This window comes from Meleagris gallopavo, chromosome 1 (assembly GCF_905368555.1).
Source record: "Meleagris gallopavo chromosome 1, MGAL_WU_HG_1.1, whole genome shotgun sequence".
NCBI classification, from domain to species: domain Eukaryota; kingdom Metazoa; phylum Chordata; class Aves; order Galliformes; family Phasianidae; genus Meleagris; species Meleagris gallopavo.
In genome coordinates this window covers 18364944-18391020 of record NC_139404.1, presented here as the reverse complement: position 1 = coordinate 18391020, position 26077 = coordinate 18364944, and the positions used below count along the sequence as shown (strand labels likewise).

The window sequence follows — 26077 nt, the reverse complement described above, 5'->3', positions numbered from 1 at the left end:
CTATAATTTCATTCTATTAGGGATGCTTTTGCTATGAGTGTCACAGTTTGTAATGCGTGGCTATTGTTCACCTGTTCAGCCAGTTTTCCTTAGTCTTCTGTCTTCTAGTTTTTTTATAACTGAAGTTATAACTGAAGTTTTTTTTATAACTTTTTTTTTTTTTTTAAAACCATCAGAAGAAAGATACTACATATATATTCCATTATGCTATACAAGCAGACAAAGCTATCCATTTCTTCCTGGGATTCTTAGTTAGGATATTCACTTAAAATATAATAATTCTCTAAAGCATGCTTATTTTCTGTATTTGGTACTAGTATCAGGACTTGTACTTCTTCACAGCCTTGTTTCTGGTGAATTATAACTATTTAACATTGTAATTATTATTCCAATGTTCTATCTTTTCTTATGAAAAATAGTAAAAACAAACAAGAAAGGCTGTTTTCTGCGTGTGCAGAACAAACTAAGTACTACAGTGCTACAGGTATTTATGGACAGGTTGTCCAGTTCAGTACTGATATATTGTTACACTGCCTATTTGTAGTACTATTTGAAGTTATTTGAGAAACTGCTTTTCATTTCCTGTATTCAGGAGTCATAATGGTCTTGTTGCTGTTAGAAACGTGCTCTAACATTGCTAGAAGTGGCAGAGGTGGACTGTGTTGAGCACAGGGAGAACTTTGTTTTCCCAGGTTTATGTGATATTTCTGGAGAAGCTGGTGATATTAGAATGGAATAGATCGGTTGGAAGGAACCTGCAAAGACCATCAGGTGCCTGACTACTTCAGGACTAGTTCTCCTGGTTTGGGTTTTGATGTAACAATACCATATCTGATTTTGCAGCTTCTTATACTGTTGGGTTGTTATTTGCTATATTGCTTTTCTTATGTAAATAATCTTCATTATAGGGCTGCTTTTCAGTTATATAAATTTTCCTTTCAGCTAGACAGTTGAAAAATAGAACTGTATTATGAACATTATTGCCAAGTGCTCTATTAAAAAAAATAAATAAAATTCATCTTTGCTGTGACTACATTTCTGGAATTGTATAAAACTAGCTTATAGAAAGTGAATGGTTGTTTTCAATTCCTGAAGATCTTTTGATTCTTTTCTTAGAGAGAAGATGATGAAGAAATGCAAGCCTTAAAAGAAAAACTGAAGTACTGGCAAAGGCTGCGTCATGATCTTGAAAGGGCACGCTTATTGATTGAACTAATACGTAAGCGTGAAAAATTAAAAAGAGAACAGGTAAATGGAGTAATTTTAATTTGGTGAAAACTTAGTCATCTTTTCTTCAGAAAGTATTCTCATGCAGTTTTTGCAATACAAAGGTTATGCTGTTTGTGTATGTACTCACACACAAGCTGATTAAAATGTATACAACTACTTAACAAGCCATTCAGCTGTATTTTCAAAGTTGTTTGATTTCTGAAGAGCTGTAGCAAAATTAATCATCACGTTTTCCCAGAAAGCCTTTACTGAGTAGCACTTTTTCATTTTTCAGACAAATGAGTGAACACTGCATCTAATTCATAGGACATTACAGAGTTAACATAGCTGGGGTTAAGATGTGAGGAAGTGATTCTGCAGAAAGATAACCTTTTTATATAGAAACTGTGAAAGTAACAAGTTCGCCGGTAGAATCTTTAATTGTTCTTTTTTTGAAATTCATTTTGTGTGTTTCTATTATTTATATATTCATACCATTGATGTGTGATAAGAATTTCGTTTTGCCATATTAAAAGTATTTCAGTGTTGACAACTGAAGCTTAATTTTAAACATGTTACTTTTAAATTCTTAATTTTTTTGGCTTGCCAAATATGAATCTATTCTTATTTAACAGCGTTTCAAATAAAGAATTGACATTAAAAATGCTGCCAAACTCATTGTAAATAAAATAAAAACTTGAGCTAGGAAGCTAAGTTAAAACTGAGTCTGCAACAGAGGAGTAAGAATAATTTCTCATTAGCTGAAAACATGTCATACCAATTCAAAGTGATGATGCTGGAAGTAATATTAAGATGTAGAAATATTAGTTTTGAAAACTTATTTTCTTTTATATTTCAGCTGAAGCACTGTTTATATAGTGTTCCACATCTAATATTTTACTGCTTCAAGACAACTTACGTTAGAACAGTATTTTAATAAGTATGCAATTATTTATTTTTCGTTACTTTTTTAGGTCAAAATTGAGCAGGTTGCTATGGAACTTCAGCTTACTCCATTCACTGTCCTTCTTCGATCAGTCCTGGATCAGCTGCAGGAAAAGGATTCTGCTCGTATATTTGCTCAGCCAGTGAACCTTAAAGAGGTATGTTTTAAGCTTAATTTTTTTTAGTGTTTTCTTATGTTTAGCTATGACTTGGTGGCACCACGAGTAGAAGAAGCAAATTATTGCATCATGTAATTGGTAGCACTGTTACCTTCTAACCTCCATTCTGATGCCTTTTGTTTTGTAACTCCCTACTATGAAATTATGTTCATATACCAGTGTAATTTCTGGTGAATACTTGTGCAGAATGAAGTGGCAGTATTCTATACTAATAATACTTAATTCCTGCTAAGTGATTATTTGATGTAGCAAATTTGAACAGTGTCTTAGAAATTGAAATGTGGATGCTGTGTTCTTACTTGGAGGTAAAATTCCTTTTCATTTACCTTGAAAATAGATATAGATATTATATATATATATGTATAGAATATGTTATATATAGTCTCTCTATATATACATATATTTGCATTTATATTTGCATATGCACATGACATTTATATATTATACATTTATACATGTATAAATGCATTTATATACCTACATATATGCATATGCATACATGAATTCTAAAAATGAGTCGTTTCAGCATTTGGTAGTAGAGCTGTGATTTGTTATATAGGATACAAAGTCATGTAATATGTTGGTATGTAAATGTTTACAGTCTCAAGATACAGTGTTCCCAGCTATATTTTGCATTTATTTATTTGGGCTGTTATTTTCTTAAAACACGCAGAACAGTTAATAGCTGATATTACTTTATCAAGAAAATTTTATTGTGCTTTTACCCACTGTTTTAAATATTTATTCAAAGGTTCCAGACTATTTGGATCATATTAAACATCCTATGGATTTCTCTACCATGCGAAAACGGTTAGATGCTCAAGGCTATAAAAACCTCAGTGAATTTGAAGAAGACTTCAATCTTATCATAGATAACTGTATGAAGTACAATGCAAAAGACACAATATTCTATAGAGCTGCAGTGCGGTTAAGAGATCAAGGAGGTGTAGTTCTCAGGCAAGCTAGGAGAGATGCTGAAGGAATTGGTTATGATAATGAAACTGGAATGCACTTACCTGAACGGCCTAAACTTGAGTCACCACAGCCTTTCTCTTGGGAAGATGGTAAGAAGTTTTTTGAATTATTTTTAAAACCTGCATTTTTGGCTCATCACATTCCATGCAAATGTTTGTAATTATAGCTCTTCAGATTATTCACCATGATTCTTTTTCTCCACTGCAAACATTTCTTTAAAGATAAAGTTGATTATTTTCAACTAGATCTATCATTGGAAAGCACTGTCTTCCAGATTCTTACTTTGACAGTGTTAAAGCCTAATTTGACAAGTTACATGAAAAAGGTTTTTAAGTTGAATGCCTTATTTTACATGTTATATATGGTCATAGGACATGGAAGATGACTACCAGCATGCATAAATTTCAGTGCATTCTTAAATAACCTATTCAGTTCTAACAGTCAAGGACACTTGCAATGCTGGGAATTAAAATGACATCTCTTAGACATACGTGCTGGTTTTCTGAGTTTTTGAAATTGAAGGAGAATAGTTGACATTCTTTTTACATTAGTTTAATCTTGGTCTGTTCCTTGACAAGAAGGAGATCACATAATGGGGTAGAAAAGGTTAATTGTCTTTTTTCTAACCTTGCTCTATTACTTGTCTTTCTTGAGAAAAATACCACTCAAGAACTGTAGCAATATTGCACAGTAGGAACTTACACCAGTGTAGGTTTTACACTGAAGATAGTGAAGCTAACTAATACTGTAATCTAAGTAGCTTTTGATAACATTTTTTAATGCCAGCATATGATTTTTTGTTTGTTTGTTTACTTACTCATTTTTCCTGTTGGAATTTTATGTGGAAACATTAAACACATTTTGAATTATACGTGTTTTGACTTAAGTTGATAGGTTACTGAATCCTGCAAACCGAGTGCATATGTCCTTGGAAGAACAGCTGAGGGAATTGCTAGAAAAACTTGATCTTACCTGTGCAATGAAATCCAGTGGGTCAAGGAGCAAAAGAGCAAAGCTGTTAAAGAAAGAAATCAGCAGTATTCGCAACAAGTTAAGTCAGCAACACAACCAAGCTCCTCAAATAGAATCAGGTATTGGAAGTTTTGAAGAAGAAAGTGCAGCACTAGAACAAGATGGAGAAGAAGAAGGTAAGATTTTTAAACCGTGTTTTAATTAGTACTAGTAGTTCTTCAGTAAGGTGCTCTAATCATGTGAATTAAACAGAATACTTGAATATTTCATTTTTAAATGGACAGATAACTACTTATGTACAATAAATTTTTAAGAATATGAGAATGATCCCTTTAATGAAAACCTCCTTTCACAATAGCAAGGCTTTTTAAAAATCTGGATATTAAAGAAGGTAAAATACAAACAATCTGATCAAAAAAAGGAATTGAGAATGTCTGAGTGGAAAGCATCTTCATACTTTACAAATCCACTTAAATGCCAAAAATATATACTGGGGATCATGTGAGCCTAAGTCAACAGTGCTGAGTATGCTGGCTGTTGTACTGCATTTTCTAGCTTTTCTATCCTCTCCTCTGCTAAGACTCTGGAAGGGCGGAGTTTGGAGAGTAGATTTGTTTGTATGTTTGTTTGTTTCCCTTTTAATAATAGTAGCTACCTATTGATTGGGGTCATCAAACTTGATGTTGTTGAATTAAGGCACCTAAATCTAACCAGCCCTTTCCCTTGTGCCTTTCTTCCTCCTCAAAACAATGGTTTCAGAACTATATCAGCTCTTTGCTAGGCCCCACTGATTTCATTAAGAACAGCTTGCTAGAAACACCTAACCATGTATTACAATTCACTGTTGTATTCGATTCTTCTATTTTAACCTAAGTTACAGAGTTAAAAGGATGCAATCAAATCCAGTTTGCAAAATAAATTGAAGTTTTGAGTTTTTGTTTCTTGGTCAGCTCTTCTTTGAAAAGCTAACCTATTTTTATTTAGGATCATTATAGATGTATTTCATTTTGAATAACAGTATTGAGTGGGGGGAGGAAAGAGCGAAAGGGAAAGTGCAAGTGTGTTTAGTAAAAAAAAAAAACAAACAAAACAGTCTGGTGCAGATTAATGCTGTCAGCATATTTGAGAGGTAAAGCGAATAAAAAGACTGTCCTTAACTGCCATTCAAACAATAACTTAGTGTTTGTTTCTTGCTGTGGTTAAGAATGATTTTCAGATATATCATTCGCTTGAGATTTGAGTGACAGCAATTAAAAAAAAAAAATTAATTGTAGCTGAATCAACATATGACTTATCCTGTTCTGAAGCTGTTAGAAATTCTTAGGATGTTCTGTGGTATTTTATTTATTTTAGCCTCTTTCAAGCAATGTTGCCTCTGAATATAGTGATTTAGGAATTTAATGTACTTTGTCATAGAAGTACGCTAACTTCTAGCTTAACATTTTCATTACACAGCCCTTAACTTCTGCAGCTAATGTGCAAATACTAGTCCTAAAAGTGAGCAGTAACTGTTTTTGTATTTTATAATGGATATATATATATATATATATATGTATATAAAAAGGCATGATCCAGAGTTGATTGACATTGCTTTTACAGTTACAGTGAAGAGTAGTTAGCTATCAGTTCAAGCTGCAGTTTTGAAGTGGAAAGAGGAAAGAGAACAAATTTCTAAAAAAAAGAGAGAGGGACCATTAGAATCCTCTGCCCAGGATCTTTATGGGAGCTGACTTTAGAAATGCTGTGAATTATCTGTCATTTTACAATTCTGTTTTCAGTTTCTGATTATGTGAGAAACCTGGTAGCAGAATAATCCAGTGAAATTTATTTTTTCATGTCTGAATAGTCTTTTTTTTTTCTTCAGTGCGTAAATCTTTCTGAGAATCTTCTCTTAACTATAATTGTGAGAAAATTAGAATTTGTTCAAAAATGACAGTGACATTGAATATTCTAAACCATGGGCTTTTTTAAATTAGCACTTCATTAAGTAACATAATTCAACACTAAATTTAATTCTGAATGTTTTTTACCAGTTGTAATACTTGTACACTTTCAAAGGATGAGAGTGTAGTCGCACTATTTGTTAAGCACTATATTTTTAATATGAACTGTGCTATTGTACAGATGTACCTTAAATGATGTGGCACTTCCACCCCTAGAGTTGTTTAGAGTAAGCATTGCTAAACCAAAGCACAAAAAAGTAATATTTAATCCTCTACATATAGAGGATTTAAACCCTTGTTGTTACATCTTGCTATGTCATCTTTCATCAGGTGACACAAAATTAATTAAATTTTAAAATTTCATTTGACAGTGTAAACATTACATTGGTGTCACATAGTTGTTCTTACAGAATAAGCATCATCTTTTGTCTTATTTCAGTTCTTAAAAGATCATTGTGGGAACTATAAAGATTTTAAGGTCTCTGTTTCAGCAGGTTGGGTAGTCCTCTTGCTTTTATTTAGGAATGTTACAACAACAATAGAATGCTTATTTTCTTTCCCATCATTTGAGATGAGAAATTGAAACTTGTTCTATATGCTCACATTTATGTCTCTCCATTGTTTTCTCTCAGTGTAAAATTATTTAAATAAACTGGGAAAGGATAATGGGAAAAAAGGGGAAGGGATGAAAGAAAATTAGTAGAGGATGTCTTTTCTGTTTTGCATCAGGTCTACACTGTAACGTCTGTATTTGCCAGCTAGTGTCTAGTAAAGCTGCAAGACTTTGGGAGTGGGGCATTTTCTTTGTTTGGGGGCTTTTTTTTTTTTTTTTGAGGGTTTTGGTTTTTTGGGGCTTTTTTTTTTTTTGTAAATAAAACTATTAGTCAAAACTGTAAAGCAGCTTTGCAGAAATTGCCTTTCGTAAATTTTGTATTGCCCTTGTATTGCCACTCTGGTAGATCAGGTTACAGGTACAATTTTTTAAACAATTAGCTGATTAAAATTTGTCATAGGCAGGTAAGGTGTATATAAAAAAAATTGTATAATGTATTTTATCAAATATTTTACTTGAATGGCAGTGTAAGTGCATTTTAACATAATCATCCACCACCCCAACTTTCTATTAAAAAAAAAAAAAACAAGTTTTCTTAGTTAATGAAACTAACATAACTGCATGAGAAGTAAGAAGTACCAAGCGTAAATTGTTAACACCAACTATAAATACCTACTTTTCTATCCGTGTTACATACCCAGTATAAAAGTAGGAACTACTAACTAGGACAGATTGTTGTTAGTCAAGAATTGTTTTTAAAATGTTATGCTTTGTTTCCAAACAACAATTTATTTGGTGGGCTGCACATTTATAGTGAGTTTTATAATAGACTTTATAACTACAAGTTTTCAAAAATCACACTCTATTTATAATTTTTTCAGGAGATAAATCTCCCCCTAAACTTGAACCATCAGATGCATTACCTCTTCCTTCAAACTTGGAGACTAATTCAGAACCACCAACCCTCAAACCAGTAGAACTCAATCCAGAGCAGAGTAAGCTTTACAAAAGAGTAAAATTTGATAATGAATTATATAGCACTTGCATTCAGAAAGAAATAAATGGACACACTCCAGAACACTTACTTGACAGTAATCTCAATGAGTCGACTGTTTCTGCTGTAGCTGAGTCATCAACTGATGTAAACAGACGTACATCCATTCTCTTCTGCAAATCGAAAAGTATAAGCCCCCAAAAGTCTGCAAAGAACACTGAAACCCAGCCAACTTCTCCACAGCTAGGGACCAAAACCTTTTTGTCTGTAGTCCTTCCAAGGTTGGAGACACTTCTGCACCCAAGGAAAAGATCAAGGAGTGCTTGTGGAGATTCTGAGGTTGATGATGAGTCCCCTGTAAAGCGCTTGGATACAGGTAAATGTTACAAAACTTCTTTGAATGGATGCATCTCAAAAGTTAACATACCTGTAATTGTTAATCTTCAGATTCTAGCACAAGTATTTCCCTCACAGTTGAGTAATCAGATGTAGCTGTAGTTCAGAAAATTAATGAATAATTTTTATGTTAGCATTTGGACTTAGTGAACCAAGTTTTCCTTTTTCACAGTTTTCATTTTGGCAATGGTATCTTTTAAGTTTACATGTCTGTGTGGGTGATGTTTTTTACTTTTATTCTGATTCCCTTTTGTTGCATCCAATGGGAAATATGAATCAGCTGTTGTTTTTGTTTGTTTTTGTTTTTATTTTTTTAATTCCCTCTTAAAAGGAAATTTCATGTGATGTCAAAACTAGGGTTTTTACAAGGAACATGGAAGATGTGTGTTCCATATATGACTTCATTTTGCTGTGTTACTCTGAGCACATTTTCACAGTGGGAAACTGATGATAGAGTATGAAGTGCTTTGTACAACCATGTATTTTATGGAAGTGTTAAAATCCCAAATGATAATGATTTTTCCTGTGCTTCACTTTTGAAGTCTGTGCACTTCAAATAGATAAAGAATAAATGCAACATTGTACTCCTAACAAGACTTATCTAAACAACCTTTGTATAACAAAGCTATTTTGGTTGTGCAGTGCAATTAATTGTGACTCAGAAAACCTAGCCTGTATGTTGTAGGTACTTGAATAAAGCCTTATTCGAGGAGGAACAGCAACATAAGGAAATTACATAAGTGTATTTCCTTAATGCTATACATGGCACTTCTGATGGCTTTTATACTATGTTCTGAAATGAGCACTGTGTTCTATTGTTAGATTGAAAAGGCCATATGTAGATATGAGAAGAGCATGCAATTTTTCTGGCTTTGAATGAAAGACATAGGAATGTACTAAGAACTTCTGTTGTGAAGATGCAAGTTTTTGTTCTTAATGATCAAACAAGAAGGGAAAATATTCAAATGCTAGAAAAATAGAATGTGAAAATAATAAGATGTGATACAGTGGTGTTAAGCTTATATTTTTGTTTATTTTCCCTCATTGGAAAATCTTTGCTTGCATTCCTTTCTTTGAAAGCTTGGAAAGAGCCTATAGGTCTGATCCAGACTTCAGTTCTGAAGAAGGAATTGCGTGTAGGCAGGGCAATAAGATAAGTGTATAAAACATTGTTAATGATGCAAAAAGCTTTGATTTCCAAATATTCAAATTTGCTACTCTTTGATCTGAGACACTAATATTATATATCTTTCTACGGATTGTATTTTATCACCTGCACAGTGAATCATTTTATGTTAGATCATGCAAGGAGCTAGTCCTAAGCTTGAAACTTTTATTTTAAGCATTTTTAAGTGAGTTTTTTTAAGGAAGACTGACTTCATTCTTTAAATAAGTAAATCAGTCTGCTTGACTGCATTTAAAATCTATCATGTTCTTTTTCTCTCTGTGGAGTACATATATGTAGGACAAATATGCTTTTAATTATGTTTTAAAAAAAAAAATCCAAAAATTTTGTTGTTGTTGTCGTCGTTTTTTTTGGTATATCCTCCTAATTTTATTACACTTTCCATTTCAGAATTTCCAGGCTGTTGTTTGGTTGTCTGTTTTTCAGTTTTCTTGATTTTTTTTTTTTTTTTTAATTGTAATATATAGATCAGTGATAGGAATAAAATCCAAAAAGGTGGGTTTTTTTTATTTTACTATTTAAAAAAAAAATCTGTAGAATCTTCCTGAAAGTAATGCAAATATGCATGGAAGTTATTTTCACCTGAAAGTATTTTAGTTTTCTTTAAAAGTACATGTTTTCTTTGAAGTATACGCTGTTCCTTCAAATGTGCCAACTTGTTAAATCTTGTTCATGTGCTGCTTTTTTCATTTGGAACCAAAAATTTTGCTTTTCCATCATAGATTTTTCTCCTTGCATTATTTTCAAACATACCTTCATAGTAAGTTGTGCAATTTGCAATTGACAATTATTTTGAGCTACAGTTTAGCAAAAAATCAGCATAAATCTTATCTGCTTTTTAAGATATAATATTAGTTAATTATTTTATTTTTGCGTATGCAAGCTGTTGTAGATTTATGCAGATGTCTGTGTTCTGGTAAGATTCAAAAGAAATAAGATGAAGTATACAGTAATACAACCTCTCTTTTTTTATTTATTTTTTTTCACTGAATTCTAATTTATTACTACTGTAAAGAATGTTATTCTTTGAAAGAATTCAGCATGAAATGACTCTTTTCCTTTCAAGGACATGGCATAACAGATAAGGCTTACTTCAGGCTCCTTATGCACATTCTTGCAGTTGGTACCTTCATGAGCAATCACTGTAACTTCAGTTATTATTGCACTGTGTAGTTTACTGGTATGAATGTTAAATATCCATAAGAACTGAATATACAAGGCTTTGAAACACTGATCTCTAGAAACAATAACTGACCAAATGCTGCACCCAAGCTGCTGGGTGCATATCAGATTTACTTTCTCTGTCCTTCGTTTCTGATATGGTGGATTGTTTTGCTCTCTTCCCTACTCCCTGCACATTATTTAGGGATGCCTTTTTTTGTCACTCTCCTTGTATTCAGGAGCCCTCCTTTTATGTCACTCTTAAGTTTTCTTGCATGAGGTTCAGAACAAGCCTCCAAAGCTTGCCTAGATAGGTGAAACCATGCCTACTTTGTCTGATACGGCCATATTCTCATAAACTGCCATTTACTGTTCTCTCCAGAAGTACAGTTGAGGCTGGTCTACTTGCTGGTTAGTTTAAAGAAAGAAAAATACGGATCTGTTTCTACTCTAGCTTTATTTCTAGCATTTGTCAGAAATAACTGGTTATTGCACAGCATTACTTAATCCTTCTAGAAGGACCAAAGGCTGTCTTTAATATTCTGACCTTCTTTTTTATATGAATCATTTTAAAAAAAAAACATTAAACAGTAGTTTTCTTCTAGGGCATTATCCCATGGATATGTAATGCATCTTTTTTCATAGCTGCTATGTGGAAATTGAAAATTACGTAACAAGGAAATGTATTTTAAAATGTTTGATATATGCTTGAGGCATCTTCTTATTGCTTTGTATAGTATCTAACAATGTCAAAAAGAGAAGTTTTACTTAGGAAATTTTGGTCACACTGGAGATCACTGTAATTCTTGAAGTTCAGACATGTCAAATCTTAACTGCAAATTAAATGACCTTTATGAAGTACTTACATCATACGTGCCATATATTTTGTTGTAAAGCTGAATCCTTTTCAACAGGTTGGGTTAGCATCCGAAAATTGATTGGAAAATAATAGCTTTATTAACCACTTGAAAGTTTGCTTTTATCAGTTATCAATTAATGAATGTAATTCTGATAAACTGAAACATTAACTGTTCCAAGATACGTTTTAATTATAAAATGGTAAATCAAGTTCAGATTAAATTTTCAAGTTGGTCTTGGTTTAATCAGTCAACTTTCATAAATGTAGGGTAATAATTTATACTAATTTATACTTACTGTTTTCACCCTCTTTTTTTTTTTTTTTTTAAGCAGAAGCAGACTATGCAAAATTTACCATTGTAAAACCATCACTTGAAGTTATCACAGATTTAAGGTTGCAAATAATGACTATTATAGTTCAGTACAGTAATTTTCTGGTATTTCTTAACTAGATAACAGTAATACGGTATTTTAGTGTAAGTTCAGTTACTCAGTATTCTTCACACTCGCCACTACACAGATTTTCTCAGGACATTGAAACAAACACAAGCATGAATTCAAGTATGAATGCAGCAAAAAGCACAGATTCGAAATTGAATGGGGAAACTGTCATTTTGCAGTATGTACTTTGCATGTAGTTGTCAGTATACAGCAAACATGATTACGCCTATTAAATCTGCTAGCAAGTGTTGACCTTCGTTTCTGCCTGGTCATTAAAAAATGCTCTTTAGCAGATAAGAATTGTCTTGAAGTAACCTGTATTTGAATTCCACTTGTACTTGATACATTTTTTTTTTAATTGTAGCGATGAGCATTGTTACTCAATTTTTTTTTATGTAATAAGGACAGATTATGTTTGGAGTAAATCAGAACGCAGGTTATTTCTTGGATTCTTCAACATATTTCTGTTATATCTTTGACTCTGGAACACAAGTCAACTGGGTTACGAGTCAGTCTTCTTCTGTGTAGAATTCTATCACCATTCTGTAAATGGGAGAAAATAATAAAACTAATGCATATCTAAGAACTTAACTGAAACTTTAAACAACATTCTAAGCTAGAGATGGCTTGGTGGAAAAAAAAAAAAAAAAATAGATCAGATAACAGAACTGTTGAAGTCTAGTTAACATACACACTGTCATTCTTGTCTTGAAGAGTAAAAGTCAGTAACTTGTCTAGATGTGAGTAATTTTAATCCTCTTATGCATTGAATTATGCCTACTTTTTTTTTCTTTAAATGCATACAGATTGCTTCCTGTAAAATCTGAAACTTAGATATTTAAACATTTAGTGATGTCCAAAATCTTCAACTGCCTGCTGAAAGTGTCAGGCTTTTTAAGGTATATGTTCGAAGAAACATATTCCAGTTCGAGGACTGTGTAAGCTTGGAAGGAATTATCCCCTTTCCTGTTAAGTTTATCAGTGTACAAACTACAGGAGCTCAACTGCTTAGATGTCAGGATAGAATTATGCACAGCAACGTGTAAGTACCAAGCAGGCTGAGAAAGCTAAATTGGACTAAAATACTACCAAAATTATTGGGGAAAATGTGTATTTCTTAAAGGGGGCTTTGGGGGAGGGTGAAGAGTGTTTATGTCTTAACATGTCTTACATCCACTAAAGCGTTAGAGAAGAATTCTGACAGTCCTACTGAATCTTTTGTTAATTTAATTTCTTGAAAATTTTTAAGAAATAGGATAGTATTTTTAATACACATACGACGAAGAAAGTTTGTAAGTCAGGAGAGAAGGAATGCAGACTACTTAAACCTGTTAAGAATTGCATGAACATTTAAAAGAATAAATTCTCCTTTTGACTGATGGCACTTTAAGATCCTTATTAAATTCCTCACAATGAAAAACTGTTTGCTTATGTGTTGATTAAACTTCCTCTTCGAATAGTTTATGAGCATTGTAGTCAAGAGCAGTGAGACTTGATGAACAACTGGATAAACGTTCTGTATCGGTGAAGTGAGTTAAAGTGTGCAGTTAAGAAGATTTATTTGGGTTTAAGACTCATCATTCTCCTTGAAAGCACTATCTTTTGGATTATTTTAAATATACTAATTATTAGCACCCAACTCACAATTGTTTTCTAAGATTAGTATAACTGAATTTTCTGTAATAGTAGTAAAAAAAAAAATAAATTCTAAATGCTCTTCTGTTTTTTCTTGATGCTGTTGAAATTATGGGAGAGTTTTTCTGTGTTTCACTTTTTTTGGACTGCTTAGCTCATTTCTTCTCCTAGGCTTTGCCTTTTAAAAGATGAAATGTAAGAGCCCCCTGTGTGCTTCATCTGTGGCATATAACACTAATTCATTTTTTTTTCTGTGTGTTGCAAACAATGAGATAAGAACTGTGAAGTCTGTTGAATATATTAAAAAAAAAAAAGTAAAATAATAATAATAATAATAAAAAGTGGAGATCCATTTTATGCTTATAAATTAAGCATAACACTTGCCTTGGTGGTGGTGCTCTGTGTAAATGACCTTCCTTAAAATTTCAGACTTTGATATTATGAAGATCTTTGTACTGGGAATGTGCGGTACTGGAGTTCATCAAATTAGCATCTCAGAGATGAGCCTTATCTTTGACCCTTTTTGGACATACTTGCCTGCAGGTCTGGATTAAGAGATGAAATGAACAATCATAAAAATGAATACAGTGCCTCCAACACTAACTTCAGACAGTGAACATGTAAGGGAGAAATACGTGTGCCTTAAGGCTTGTTCTAGTATGACTGGAGAGAAGGTTCCCATAATATGACATAAAATGTTTGACTGTAATATGAAAATCTCTCTCTCGTTCCCTGTCCCTCTCTTCCCCCACACACACCTGTATTGTTTTTTGCTTCCTTCATGTCCTTTGGGGATGACAAAATTGTATGGTTATGTGCATAAAGAGATGCTTTCCATAAAGAGGGATTATGGAATTTGGCATTATGTACTCTCTTACTGTATCATATATGCCCTCTGAATCTGTCCCTGCTGAGATGTACTTTTATGTCTAGTTTGGTTTTTAAATCAGTTGGTTATGTGTTACTGCTCTTTTTTTTTTCTTTTTCCAGCACAATGGTTTATATTCACCTGAAGTAGAAAACAAAAAAAATAAATACTGAACTCATAAATTATGAATTCTCCATCTTGATACATTTCTAGCCTTTTCTGTTCTGATAGAGCAAACTTCAGTGTTCAGGAGCATCTTAGTGTTTTATCAGCCTTCAGTCATTCCCTTTATTACACAGTTTTTCTGTGCCCATATGTTTTTCTAAACTAACAGTCCTCTACAATGACTTGGATGGCACCCTGTCACTGTGGAGTGCTGACTTAAATACTCTACAAAATAGAGGTGCAAAGGGAAGATGAGTGATTAGTTTCTGCTGTGGCAGTACCGTAAGCAGAAATAAGAATTGGAAGTAAAAGGAAACTCGTGTTTGAAGGCTCTTTCTGTGAAGAAAAATTTGTTTAGGAAATTGTTAGTGGCAGTTACATGATATCCTCTCAGAGTTGTTAAGTGAATTCATCAAAAGCTCCTAAAAAGAGTTTGACTTCAGCCTTTCAAGTCAGACCTCAGGCAAGATTTTTTTCTTTTCACTTCGAAATGCCAACTAGGAAATAGGGATTCTTTGAGCCAAGTAGAAATAAAATAGAACGAAATTGAAGAAATGATACAGTACTTGAATTGTGAATTTATGTTTGTGTATACTTTTAAAATGGAAAAAAATGTGTAAACATTTCTACAGATACAGTGATTGGCAACTGGCACTGATGCTCCATGCTATGGGAAAATATGATGTTAATCTTAAACTAAAATTACCTTTATATTTTTTTCTCTGATGCTCACAGTCCCCTCTGAAATCATCACGTTCATGAAATTATAGTATTATCTTCTAAGTAGCAGCAGTATCTCCAGCTGATTTAGCAAAAGACAGCTAAGTTAATACTGTAAATCTGGGGAAAATACGCAGAAGATATTCTTGGCTGATTAGCTCCCTGTCTTCCCTACATGTAGCAATTCTTCAGTTTTTTCTTTGAAGTTTTTCTTGTGGCTAGATCACAGTAGGAACTGTTGCTATAAATTACTTAATCTTTCAGGGAAAAGGAGTAAAAGCAGTGATTTCTCTGAAAAGACACCTTATACTGTAAATACTTGGTTGTTGTTTTTTTTTTCTGTTTGCTTTATTCTTGGTAGTTGCTGAAGACCATAAAAACATCTCCAATATTAATCAGTGTTAGCTTGACCTACTTGTCAGGCAGCATAAGGAGGTAGAAATAATAACTACTTTATCTTTCAGAACTTGAGCAGCATATCAGTACCCAGTATTGTTGAGTTACATTTCTTTGGTAACTGGTTTTCAGCTTTTTATTTCACTAAGACCCCATTAGAGATGGTAAAATTCACAGATTTCTTTATCAAGGCACGCAGTATATGTGCTTCAAGTACGAATGCTAATTTGAAGACTCACTGAACTCTGATTGTTGACAAAAACAAGCCTAGTGAACTTCTTTGAAACTAAGGTTGACTGCTGAGAAAATAATATTCTGTCAGTGTAATGCAGTCAGTTGCGGTGGGTTGACAGTCACCTGTGCTGCCGCTCTCTCACTCTGCCTCCTCAAAAGGATAGAGAGAAAATATAATGAGAAAAAAACTCATGTTAAGTGCACTTAAATGACAAAGGAAAAAAAAACAACAACAACATAGGCCATACATAGAAGAAAAAGAAAAAATAAATTACTCCTTATCAGCAGGTAGTGTCGACCCACTTCGTGGGAAGCAGGGCCTTGGTACATAAAGTGGTTGCTTCAGAAGACAAATGCCTTTGTAGCAAATGTTCCTGCCACTTTTTCATTTTTCCTAGGTTATATTGTTAAGCGTGACATCATAGGGTATGGAATATTCCTTTGATCACTTGGAGTCACCTTGTTCCCTCTCCACATCTTGCCCACTCTTGCCTGCTTGTCCTGAGAGCCAGCTTTGTTGCCTTGCTGTCACTGCTCAGCAGTAGCCAAAACGTTTGAGTGTTTTTGCCGCTCTTCTAGCCACAGCTGCAGAGCACAGCAGTGTATGGACTTCTGCTGGGGAAGTTAACTGCATGCTACCCAGACTCAGTACATCAGCGTACTGTACATAAAATCTAAGTTCCAGTCATTATCTTGTATGTATGTGCAGTCCTGTAATTTTAAGAATACAGGTAGGTTTTTAATGTCAACAAAACTGTTGATGGAGACCAATATTCTTTTTGCAGAAAGTCAGCTGTACTTTCTTCTTGTTATCTTTTTGTTACTCTGTAAAAACAACAACTGCAGGAACATCATGCTAATTCAGGGACTTGATTCTTATTTGATTTTTCATTGATTTTTCTGATAGCGTTTCTAAGGCTTCACAAATGAAAATGAAATTAAGGAGCACATATGGTCGAGGAGCCCTTAGTCTTGGAGGTAAAAATGTTTCGGGAAATTTTTAAGTGATAACTGTTTCGTGTTTCCTGTGCAGTAATCAGACGTAGTTTCTTAAGTGTGCATAGGGCAAACTGCACTTTCTATTCACACTTCTGGAATGAAAAAGAAATTAAGAATTCACTTTTTAAACACCTGTGAGAGGCAAATAAATTGTAAATGGCATGCTTTTTTTAATAAGTCACAATTGTTGGAAGTGCTTATATAAGATAGCACTGAAGTTCACTTGTCCATGTGTTGTTTTTTTTCTTTTGGATATCATGACCACTAATTGTGTTCCCTCAATTAAAGGGAACCATTAACCTTCAAAGAATTAAAAAAAAAGGATGAGATCTCCACATAAAACCCTTAAGATGATAATTTAAGAAAAGTAAGTTCTTAGTCTGCATTTGTAGGTCCTGCTGGACAGCCGTGAAAGACTGCTGGGCACTGGGTTTTTTATGTAAGATCAGTTGACAGGTAATTCTCATGTTGTTTCACATTATATATTGAGAACAAAAATAATATTTTTAAACTTAAGCTTTAACAGTGACCTTTCGATTTTTCTTTCTTTTTTTGTTTTATTTATATCAGGATTTTATGACTGTGAACATAGAAATCTGATCTTAAGACTTCATAAAGTTTGCAAAGATAAATTGTCCTAAGTATTAATGACTTTCTGTGGTCATTACATTTCTTGTGTCCTGGATGACTTGTCATTTATCTGTTTATAAATACACACTTAGGTCTTGTATTTTGCAGTTGTTTCTGTATTTTGCATATCATAAAGCATATCAACAAAAGCTGACTAAAAAATTCAAGTTTTAAATTTGAAATCTTAGTCTTAAATTCCTTAGGTTTGTGCTTGCATTTGCTGATACTGACTACTACTACTACCACTGATCAGTCTTTTCCTGTGCCATCAAAGGAGCTGATACTCTCTGGAAAAAGTTTTATAACATTTTTAAAGAGAGATTTTCACTTGTGTACTCTCAGCTAATTATTTATTTATTTATTTATTTATTTATTTATTTATTTCTTGCTGGAATGTTTAAAAACTCTTCCACTAGTGTTGCCTCTCAACTGTGTATTTTAAATTGTCTTAATCATCCTGCAATACAGTAATCTCATTATTGCAGTTAGACGTGCAACAGACAATTCTTGTATTGTGGAAGTTGCAATTATTAAATATTGATTAGTTTTCCTTTCTGTTGTGCAGTTCTTATTCAGCTGTTCTATCAGATATGTAGTTCTTACTCCCAGTTTTGAAACCAAAACAGTAGAGAGAGGATGAATTCTTAAGCATTCTTTTGAAACATATCAAACTGAGTCCTCTATGAGCTACCAAACTGTATTCATTACCTAAACCAACAAAAGTGATTTTTTTTCCTGTTTTGGATCTTGAAATCTGCTGTACATCATATAGGTGCCACATCGGGCTCACATTCAGGATTTTTTATGTCTTGGAGTGGTTGGCCATATCCTAATTTTAAATAACTTCAGTTTTAAAACCTTCATTTCCAAGGGGGACACTTCACCCCAAACTTTGTCATCTATGAAGTTCACTTTTACAAACTTTCTGGATGTCTTCCTGTTGCTACAATACTTGTCTTCAGGATCTTACTGAGTACAATATCTTCTGATTATTTATTGACTTAAAGTATCCCTTTATCCCCTGTCTCTGCATACCTACATACACTTAAAATAGGATCATCTCCTCCTTCTAATTCTTGTTATGGGGATTTTTAGATCCATTTCAAAGTTGCTCTTGATGCATATCATACACTTGGAGATTGTATTGTATGCATTCACTGACTTTGATTCAGTCCTTTTTGTTGAAAAAGAAAATAAGTGAAGCCTTTCAATCTAGTTTCCTCCTTTGGAAACTAAAACTGAGTATTAGAATATTAGAATACGTGGAACACTTACATCATTCTCACTGTCTCTGGATACTGCTGTAAGGATGGCTTATTTATTTAAGAGGTCTGTTACCTTTCAGAGAGACTTAATGGCTTTTTCACTGTCTTCCAGGTTCTCATATTAACTAATATGCTGAGTATTTATCTCTTTGGATCCTAATTATTTTCTGTTATCCTCAACATGGAATGGAATTCAATTAAATGATCATTTTGGAACGCAGAAAGGCTATTACATTTGAAATAATTATTTTGGATCATGTTGGAGACACCAGCCATCCTTAAAACAAAACAAAACAAAAAAACACTGTTGGAGGAAGTCTTTGACATATATGAAACTATGCTCTTCATTCAATATATTGCCCCATTTCCGTAAGTTATAAAGTTGTACATGTTGTAGTATATGTGACTCAAATTAGTCGCAGATTTTTACCAGTCCCAGTGTTCTTTTTCCCTGAACATGCTCAGTGAGAGCGGATTAGTTAAGAATATTCCATCTTTATCTTTTTTCCTGCCCAAAAACCCAGTCAAATCTTCCTAAGGAGAGCTAAATTGTGCAGTAGAATGTTCTACTTATTTTGTGTGTTTATGCATCTTTTTCTTTATATATATATATATATCTATATATATAGATATAGATATATATATATATCACTGAAGACTGTTGGTCATTCTGGGTAAGTGTACAAGTCAGGACTTGATTAGTCCTGGCTTGGTAAAATCAAAATAGTGTTATGTAAGTGCATTTTTGAATGTTCCCGCTTTTTGGGGGTGGTTGAAATTATGTAACTGTTTTTTCAGTTCTCGGCTCTTCAGCTGTATAGCACACTATGTCATTTTTTTGATACATATAGCCTGATGTAAAGACAAACATAATGAAGTTCTAATTGCTTTATAATAATTTTATACAAGTTCTACTTATTTAATTTGTTGCAGCAGAACTATAAACTGAGGTTGCAATCTAAAATGCATAGTTATGTATTCTGTGGTAGCATTTTGTATGTTTGTTCATCATGCTGCTCCTTGGATTATCTTGGGTTTTGTTCCTCTTTTCATTTTTCCGAATTTATACCATCTTTGTGGAGTTACCTTTTCCTGCTTCAATTAATGTGGAAAGATAAGAAGATTCTAAGTTGCTTGATGTAAGCAGTCTGTCTGTCTTAACTTCACTTTAAGGACAACCTGCTAGTTGCCTAGCAAGCTCTGCATCCACGTCCCCTGCCTAGAAAAAGCCTTAGGGATGGAGAGGAGTCAGGGTGTGTGAATAACGGGGCTGGTTAGCAGGGCTTTAAACTAGATATGTGGGAAGGGGGTGTTCTGAGTGACAGAGAAGCTCGTGGGAACTTTGGGAGGTGGTAAGGAGCTAGGGAGGGCTTGTCCAGGAAGGCAACAAGTGCCTCTGTATCATTGTGTGCAGCATGGGAAATAAACAGGAGGAGCTAGAAATCATGGCACAATTGGGGAAGTATGAACTTATTGCTATCATGGAAACATGGTGGGATGAGTCCCACGATTAGTATACCCTGACTGAGGACTACAGGCTTTTCAGAAGAGATAGGGTAGGAGGGGTGGTGGAGTTGGCCTCTGTGTTAGGCAGTGAATAAATTGCGAAGAGCTGTGTCTGAGGAACAGCCATGATAAGGTCGAGAGCTTGTGGGTAAAAATCAAGGATCAGTCCAGTAAAGGGCATCTGGTGGTTGGGGTCTGTTACAGGCCACCTGATCAGGAGGAGGCCTTCTTGCTTCAACTGCAGGAGGTGACACGCCCGCAGGCTCTTGTCCTGATGCGGGACTTCAACCACTCGGATATCTGCTGGGATAGCAGCATGGCAGGTAGCAGACAATCCAGGAGATTCCTGGTGTCTGTCAAGGACAACTTCCTGGTCCAGGTAATAAATGGACCAACCCGAGGTGAAGCGAAGCCATACTGGACCTGTTGCTCACTAATGCAGAGGAGAGTATTAGAGAGGTTTAAGATTGGAGGCAGCCTGGGCTGTAGTGACCATGCCTTTGGAGTTTGTGATGTTGAAGAATGCGGGCCTGACAAAAAGCAGAGCTAGGACCCTGTGCTTTGGAGAGCAAACTTCTGGTTGCTCAAGGAACTGCTGAGTGGGATCCCTTGGGAAACTGTCCTTACGGGAACAGAACAAAGCTGGCAGCTCTTTAAGGACACCCTTCTGAGCACAATGGCTCTCCATCCCCCAGCAGAAGAAGTCGAGCAGGGAGGCAAGCAACCATTGTGTCTGTGCAAGGACCTGTAGCTTAAACTGAGAGAAAAGAGGAAAATATACAGAAAGTGGAAGCAGGGTGGTATAGCCTGGGAGGAATACGGGGTTGTTGTCCGTGTGTGTAGAGATAGGATTAGGAAAGCCAGGGTGCAGATGGAGCTGAACTTGGCAAGGGATGTGAAAGATAACAAGGAGTTCTACAGGTACATAGGCAGGAGGAGACAGGCCAAGGAGAGTGTTCCCCCTCTGATGAAAGGTAATGGGGAGCTGGTTCCTCAAACATAGAAAGAACTGAGGTACTCAGTATGTGCTTTGCCTCAGTCTTCATGTGTGATCAGGCTTCCCATGTCTGCCAGGACCGTGAGTCTCTACGTGAGAGTGTGAGTAGTGGTTTCTTGTCCCACTGTACTAGTGAAACAAGTCCAAGTCCTCCTCGTGAAACTGAACGTATCTAAGTCCATGGGGCCAGATGATATCCATCCTAGGGTTCTGAAAGAGTTGACTGATGTGGTTGCCGAGCCGCTCTCTATCATATTTGAAAAATCATGGCTTTACAGTGAAGTCCCCAGTGGCTGGAAAAAGGGAAACATTACTCTCATTTTCCAGAAAAGGAGAAAGGATGACCTGGGAAACTACAGGCCAGTGAACCTCACCTCAGTGCCTGGGAAGATCATGGAGCAGATCCTCTTAGAAGCTATGTTAAGGCACATACACGATAAAGGGGTGATTTGAGACAGCTAGCATGGCTTCACCAAGGACAGATCTTGCCTGACCAATCTGGTGACTTCTGTGATGGAGTGACGGCTTCAGTGGACGGGGGAAGGGCAATGGATGTCATCTACCTGGACTACCTTCAAGGCCTTTGACGAATTCCTGGTTACAGAATACATAGAGAATGATCTTCTCTGACAGTAGCTTCTCCTATTTTATTGTGTTGGCCCAGCATGTCAGAGGTGGATGTTGGTGGTACGGCAGTAGAGGTTGAGCCATCCCCCAGTATTCTGTTGCATTTTGTTGCCATGTAACAGATGGCAGCAGTTTGTCGAAATGGCGTCTGACATGAATGGAAGTTCATATGAAGCAAAGGTATGTTGTTGAATTCCTCCATACAAAAGAATGGCACCCACTGGCATTTATTGACATTTGCTGAACAACAGTGGAGACTGCTCAGCAGATGCGAGCACAGTGAGGTGGTGGTGGTGCGTTTCAGCAGTGGTGACAGCAACAGTGGGTGTAGATTTTTTCCAGGCTCTTGTTTGTTGCTGTCAAAAATGCATAGCTAATGGTGGTGACTGTATCAAAGAAGAGTTTTGTAGTGTAGAATTTGTTCTATCAGTGTTATTGTGCTCTTTGTATGTGGTGTTGTATCCATGGCAATAAATAGGAGGCATTACTTTTGGAGTGACCTACATAGTATATTTGTTCATTTTTTGCACATTGGTTATATCATAAAGTACAAAAATGTTGCTGTCTGGATTTCTCTGTGGTCACTTGGGAACTTCTGCATCTGTGAGAAGATAGGAGTGTTTTGCTTGAATGAAGTGTTGAGGTGTTCCATTCTAAAGAAATTGTAAGAAGTAGGCAATATTTTAAGAGCACATTACACAGACTGAGCCTCATGGTCAGTGTAAGCTGATGTCATTAAAGGCTTGATGTTGAGGAAAACTGTTCCTTCAGATGGCCTCATGTTCTTTGCTTTTCATACTTCCCTATGCAAGAGAGAAATGTGTCTGGGGAGGGGAGAAAGACTGTCAGAAAAAACAGGCTTCCCCCCCAGTGTTGCCAAGCATTCTGTAGATTAGAAGAACTTGACTGTAAAATCAGTTTTTATATTCCTGATGCAGTCTGTTTAAACTGGACTGTGTCTGCAGAGAGCTGTCTCTGTTGCTGTAGTTGTGTGTTCTGTTGCTTTCCTTGTTTCTCAACATCAGCAGTCCTGAAATCACATGGTTACTTTTTCCACTGTGTGCCTGCGAAGTAGTTAATCACAGAGTTAGATTTCTTGCTCTTGAGGAGGTGCAGATGAGAAGAAACTGTTGCAAGGAACGGAGGGTGATGAACTGTCCATGGAAGTAGCAGCATGATCATAAACTTACTGAAGCAATCAAAATGGGAAGCCACCTCTGACACTTTTTTGTCCTACTTATGTACATATATAGCACTGGTGTAAGTTGTATTTGGAATACGTGTAGTTTAACACTTAAGTACTCTTAAAACGTTGAATATATTTCCTTTAACTTTCTTACCCATTGAGAACCTGAACGCTGCTCTGGCTCTGATAGCAATGTTTACTTGATCTGTCATGGAGTTAAAATGTAATCTGTGATCTAACTTGTTTCTTCTGATAGCTGATGTACATTAACTAGATGCCTGCATGATAAGTATTGTGTGCCTGGCTTGTGGCAGGGTGAAAACAAAGAGTGAGTTTTTGCAACTCACTTGAAAAATAGGCCTGATGTACTGGGGAATAGAAAAGCTATTTGTAAAAGACCTGAGAGATTTTTTTTTTTTTTAATCTTCATAGAATAGTTGTTCAGTTTTTCATTTTGGACAGTATATAAAGCGTACAATGATAGTTTTACAGGGGTGTTTAGTCTATCTCATAAAGCATGCTCTGTTTCAACAGGTCTTTTCACATAGTCTAGGACTAAAGTCCTACTTTTTTTTTTTTCTCATATAGGGAGTTAAGGCAAATATAGGAGTTCAGAAATAGTCTTAAATATTCTGTAATGTAAACTAAATAGCAATGAAAAAGAATGCTCATATTTAAATATTACAGACTACTGAATAAACTCTTAAATATTAAAACTATTGTTAATCTAAATCTATTTGTCTTTGGGGGATTGAGTTTACTAAATGGGAACACACTGAAATAACTGTATAATATGAAGTAACTTGCTCAGCTTATTAGTTGTCATCCTTCTTTACAGAAGCCTTTGTAGTAGAAAAAAACTGAAGAAAAACAAAAGGAATTTTGTCTTAATTTTCTTTTAGTTCAATGCCTTAGACAGATGCATGTGAAGATGCATCAGATAATTAACCATGAACAAAAATCATGATAACTTTTAAGACCAATAATAGGATGGCTGCGATAAAGGGTTCGTTCTTGCATTATGAGAAGTATGCTGGTCATAAATATTAAGTGAAAGCTTTAATTATTGTCAAAAAATAACTGTAGTCAGAATTGAGTTCATGTTAAAACTCTGTTCTCTTTGAGATCTGCAGCTTGCAGTAGCTGTTTGCAAACTAGTTCTGTTGTCTTCAGCCATTTTTTTTTTCTGTTGATATTTTGGAATTGATGTTGGATTCTATGATAAAAAAGAAAACAAAATTCTTATGAAAGCTACTTCAAACCTTTTCAGTGATCTGTTTAATCGAATAGCTTAAAGAGCTCTAAGCGTTTTCTGAATTGGCAAGCCAGAGTAGGATTAATGACAATCCATCAAATCAAGAGTTCTTTGTTAAATTTTCATTAAATTTTCATTGTTAAAATTTCATTAAAATTGTGAAGTAAAAATGCTGTATCTAAACTTGTGTTGGGGAAAGATAGTAAAAATAAAATCATATGCATAATAAGTTTCGATCTCAGAAAATGGACGTTATGATGTCAGTTTGAATTTACTAGAAGGCTTTCAGGAAGAACTAGATAACTTCAGGAGAGAATCCCTACTGCTCTTGATGTATTTGAAAATAATTTTCAGTAGTTCTTGATTGCTGTTTGTAACTCTGTATTCAAATGAGTCTTTTGTTGGTAAATCTGACTGATGTGTAATATTTTTTTTTCCTTGGCTTTTCTATCCAGCTTCTGCAGGCTGTTTTAGTAAACTATATGTTGGAAACACTGCAAACAGAGACTAATTTTGATATTCCATTTGACATTTTTCATATTGTGATCTTCACCGTTTTTGTGTTATCTGAATTTCCATCCTAACTTTTAAAACCGGATGACAAGATCCTACTATTTATAATACTTTTGTCTTTTGAGTATTTTGTTTTATTTTGTTCTTTCTTTTTCATCACATCAAAATACGAAAGAGTTAATTAAGAACAGTAATGACACAATGTTTGTGTATATAAAATCGTTCATGAAAACAATGTGGTTTTCAGCTTGATGCAGTTTATTTTTGTGTTGTTCTGTAGGTCTCTCGAATGGTTTTGGAGACAGCAGTAAAGAGAGAGCATTAGATGATTCTGCAGGGAGAAAAGTTGAACCTCGTCGCCGCTGTGCATCAGAATCTAGTATTTCATCTAGTAACAGTCTTTTGTGTAACACCAGGTAAAACTAAATCTCAACTATAAATTTGAGGTTGAATTTGTCAATTTTTTTCTGCTGCTTGTGGTCCACGTTGAAGAATTGCATACATTTTACAAAAGAAAAGTTTCAGTTTTCTCAGTTGTGTGTCAAACCTGATGTGCTTTCTAGGATTATTGGTATTCCATTATTCTACTTGGGTTATTGCAGATCTAAGAACAAGATCTAAGATCTTGTTTTTCAGCTCAGTATAAATACATACAGATAGATGCATGCACAAGTTTACATGTGTAGAATTTTGTTTTAATTATCTTCACAGTCCTGAACTCAAAAATGCAAATATTTAGTTTGTAGGGATGATGAGAAGGAGCAATCTACATAGCTGAGTTTCTGCACAGGGAAGGCAAATTAAACAGTTGTGAAACTGTAGACTATTGATCTGTGACTCAGGTCACTGGTTAGTTTCTGCAGTGATTATAGTACCTATATACCAAGCATTCGTTGTCTCCTTGTGCAGTCTTTTGCAAAATATAAGGCTGTCAGGATGGTCACCACTGTCACCAGTGATGTGTACTTCTCCATCACTTATGGTGCACCATCTTCCAAAAATGCACAAATATAACACCTCCTATTTCAACAAAGTCACCACTATTAGCTATGCATTTTTACCAGTGATGAGCCTGCATGCCACTCTCATAAAAACCTGCACCAGCAGAAGTGTCCCAGTATCACCACTGCTGAAATGCGCCATCTACCACCTCACTGAGCTCACATCCACTGTTTGGTTTCCATAAATATTAAGAAAGCATCTATTTTTTTTTTCACATGGAAGAATTTGATGACAACTTCATGTACGCTTCCATGTCAGACTGCCCCT

The 26077-nt window shown here is 34.9% G+C and overlaps 1 protein-coding gene across 4 annotated transcripts in view; it reads left to right on the top strand.

Annotated features, from left to right (window-relative positions):
- The window catches only part of BRD1 (bromodomain containing 1), a 56952-nt gene that overhangs the window by 20128 nt on the left and 10747 nt on the right, over positions 1–26077 (top strand). For 2 of the 4 annotated variants that reach the window (XM_085217822.1, XM_019611994.3), the window contains exons 4-9: positions 1117–1248; positions 2184–2312; positions 3085–3397; positions 4196–4456; positions 7658–8146; positions 25089–25224. In XM_085217822.1, the coding sequence (XP_085073948.1) occupies positions 1117–1248; positions 2184–2312; positions 3085–3397; positions 4196–4456; positions 7658–8146; positions 25089–25224 (1460 nt within the window). The remainder of the gene's footprint in view (positions 1–1116; positions 1249–2183; positions 2313–3084; positions 3398–4195; positions 4457–7657; positions 8147–25088; positions 25225–26077) is intronic. The other 2 variants (XM_085217830.1, XM_085217837.1) reach the window with 2 other exon arrangements.